General features: G+C 54.8%; 1 protein-coding gene across 1 annotated transcript in view; it reads left to right on the forward strand.

Moving 5' to 3' along the window:
* Positions 1 to 1,357: 1,357 nt before the first annotated feature.
* PLEKHN1 (pleckstrin homology domain containing, family N member 1) overlaps positions 1,358 to 3,605 on the forward strand; it is a gene marked incomplete at its 5' end in the record, with an annotated part of 21,870 nt that continues 19,622 nt past the window's right edge. Inside the window, 1 exon segment of the mRNA XM_010145918.1 lies at positions 1,358 to 1,457. Coding sequence (XP_010144220.1) covers positions 1,358 to 1,457 — 100 coding nt within the window.

Below are 3,605 nucleotides of genomic sequence, written 5' to 3' on the forward strand. Positions count from 1 at the left end.
AAAATTAACACTTCCCTCCGTGGGACAGGCAGGGCAAGGGGCAGAACACCCGACACTCCTTGTTTTCACTTGCGATTTTTTTTGATTTGCGATGCCCAGAGTTGGGGGTGCTGTGTCGTGAAAAAAACAACACTCACAACATCCTCTTTCTTTAGAGGGAAAGACCCAAACCCCAGCACTCTGCCGGTATGATTTGACCCACATTTGTAACCCTGAAAGGAGACACGAGAGAAAATGCCCGTGAAATCCCTTGGAGACTTTGGCGCTGGGCAGGGCAGTGTTCGGGTACCACAGCGATGGATGGCTGTCCCAAACTAGAGCCTAGCTGGGAAGAGTTTCCCTGCACGCTGCCCTTCCCACTGCCCAGGCTCCCATCAGCACAGTCAGTGCTGCTTCCGCTCCCTCGGCACATGCAGGCAGAGCCCTCCCCATCCTGAGCACTCTGACCTGGGAAGGAGCTCTCTTGGGAACCAGGGCGATTCCTCACGAATCCACTGGCCCCATCTACGCTGGTTTCAGCGTATGCGCTGTTCTTTGAGACAAACCCCATAAACTCTGGGTTTATAATCAAGAGGAGACACTGACACTGTCCCCTTGGTCTCCTGTGCTGCCGTAAATTGGGAGCAAACGTGCTGGAGTCTGTGGAGCTGCTGTGGGGTGAAAGAGAGGGGATCGGTTGGGGAATTCGGATCCTGGAGGGCTGACAACAGGTCGCTGCAACGGAGCGGCCAAGCCCTCCTGTCCCCGCTGACTCACAGCTTCCCACGCTCATGGCTCTCTGTGGAGATAAGCCTGATTTCTGCTGAACTAAACAGTGCAATCCGCTTGAAAGAGAGAGCAACTGCTAGAAAGTCCCGACAAAGCAGTCCCAGTGCTGCTCAAACGGTGTCGGTAACGGCTGGTTGATGGTGTGCGTGAGGAGAAGCTGGGGGCCTTGCTGGGAGTGGAAGGAAAGGGAGGAAAACCACAAAGATAGAAATAAATATCCGTTTGTGAATATCTGTTGGTGTATGTGTGTACATCTCCACTCCAGGAGCTCTGGAACAGTTGTCAGGGCTGGATTTGGGCTTTGTAGTTTGCAATGGAACATCTGGTCCCTCCACTGATTTGGAGACAGGGATGAGCCAGGCTGATCGTTTGGTTATGCGAAGATGTGAAAAAGAAAAGAAACACCAGCAAGTGCAGCACAAGCCCCATTACAGCTCTCCTGGGCTGTTTACCAGCCCTTTGCTGGGCTGGGGCGGATAGAAAACCCGTGACAAATTGCTTACTGAGCTTTCTGGCTTCTTTACTTCTGGGCGGAATTCACTGAGCATCAGCCTCGATGTGTGTTTTATTTTTTTCCTCCCCTCTGTAGGCAAAATGGCAAGAAAAAACTGCCCAGCTTTTTTGGTATAGAAGGAGGGCAGGAGAGAGATACGACCACAGACAAAATCCTGCAGTATATTCCTGGAAAGGCAAGTACAAACACATCCAATCCCCCTCCCCACTGCTCCCAGAGATTTTTCCCACCCACCCTTGGTGCATAAGGGGAACAATGGGTCTGGGGGTGGCAGCAGGTCTGTCTCAAGGAGCTGGAGGTCACATCTGCAGCCCAGGAAGGGGTGAGTCCCATGTCCTTCCCAGCAGCAGAACTCTAGCTGCTCCGGGGTCACCATGCAGGTTCTGAGGGAACCTGCCATCAGCCAAAACGCGTGACGGGGTGGAAGGGTCATGCTGAGAGCAAAGCAGGCGGCGTGGTGGGAACATCTCCCACACCCTTTTGCTCGTGGTTCTTTTGTCTCTGGGCAGCTTGTGAAGGAAGGGAAAATCAGAGCGAGCATTCAAAGGTAGGGTGATTCATTCCCACGCTGGAATGAGATGGAGCAGGCAGTGTGTTAGCAATGAGCCTTGGGAAGGTAATCAGGAAGGGCAGGTCTGTCCCGGGCACGTACCAGCCTTGTGGCCATATGGCCCATTTCCCAGCCCTGCTCAGGGAAAGCAGAGGTGAGAGCTGAACCCCAATATGTTTGCTCGGTCCCTTTGGGTGGGCCAAGGATGTGGACTGAACTTCGGGGCCTGCCGGGCTGTACCATGCATTTATCTCCCCCACTGCATGGCAAATAGGCTCTGTGGGTATGGGGGAAGGGGAAACTGAGGCAGAGACTCACAGCTAGCAGGTAATTTCAGCAGAAGGTCTCTCTTGGGGGACGTGTCCTGAACTGTACTGGTGGGAAGTACAGCAGAACTGGGACTGTTCAACAGTCCTGCTCGTTATTTGTGAATGAGAGGAATGGGCATGTGGCACGGATATGGTTCCCAGCATCCAGAAGGGTTGGGCAGCACTTGACAGGACCAGGTCTCAGATGGATCCTGGATAGTTCCCCTGGGGAGGCAAGGAGAGCCTTCATGTTAGCGGATCCTGGAAAGAAAATCCCGCAAGCTGATGGAACAGAGGTCACCCAGAGATTATTTGTTTGGGAGCACAAGAGAGTGTGGGATCTCTTCAGGGAAGGAAGGAGGGTGGAGCAATTGGGTAGATGTTACCCTCGCCTGGGGCAGATGGCATTCAAACTCCCTGCTCAGCCACAAGCTTCTTGTGTGGCCTGGAGAAAGCCTTGGCTTGGTCCCTTTCCCACTCCCGTGTTTTCAGAGGAAACACCTCCGAGAGTGGGAGGTGACCAACTGCTGTGGGGCCAGCTTAGAGACGAGCCGTCGGCACAGGACTCTGCCGATGCTGTCCCAGAGGAGATGGGGTTGCCAAACCTCTGGGCACGGCAGGCGGTTTGTGACTGGGGCAAGTGGCACCCCTGAAAACCTGGCTCCCTTGGGACCCTGCCGGGGCAGCTGGCACACAAACCCAGCACCTTTTGCTCCCACCAGCCTCCTGCCTTCTTTCCCACACTTCCCAGATAGGGCTTCTGCGAAGCCTAAGCAAAAGTGAGGGGGGAGGGTGTGCCAGAAGAGCAGTGCTTCTCATTTGCTTCTTCCATCATTAAACAGCAGCTTTTGGACCCCCAGGGCATCAGCCTTGCAAGGCTGAGCTCTTCCTGCTGCCAGGGTTAGTGATTCAGCTGGGAGTCACTGGGGTCTGCAGCGGCTGAGGCAGGTTAATTATTAACTTGCTCTACCTGTAGGATGAGACAGAGGGAGAGCGCGAGAAAACATGTCAGGGCACTTGCACTGCCAGCGACCCGCTGCTTCGCCAGTCCCTGAGAGAAACCAGGTTTCCAGTGACCTGCACTGCCTCAAGCCCTGCGGGAGAGCTGAGCTAACGGAGACAGGCCTGATCAGGATGGGGCTGGGGGAGGAGAGCGCTTGCCACCAGCACAGCCCTGCCGGGGAGTGAACAGCCAGCGGGGAGGATTTCAGAGGAACAGTAAACCCCAGTTCTCTTTCATTCTTGCTGCACACCGAGGGATCCCCATGGTTTTGGGGGTGTGTGGGCCAGGGAGATAAGTGATGCTCATGGAGGAGGCTGTGACAGCTCTGGTTCCCGACCCTCACAGGACATCGCGGGGTTCCCAGTGCTGCTTTCTGGGGATGGCCAGATGTGAGCCATGGTGGTGGCTATAAACCTGTCTCAGAGAGACTTGTAGGTCTGAACCCAGGGATGTCAGAGATTC

Source organism: Buceros rhinoceros, unplaced genomic scaffold, assembly GCF_000710305.1.
Source record: "Buceros rhinoceros silvestris isolate BGI_N320 unplaced genomic scaffold, ASM71030v1 scaffold28531, whole genome shotgun sequence".
NCBI lineage: Eukaryota > Metazoa > Chordata > Aves > Bucerotiformes > Bucerotidae > Buceros > Buceros rhinoceros.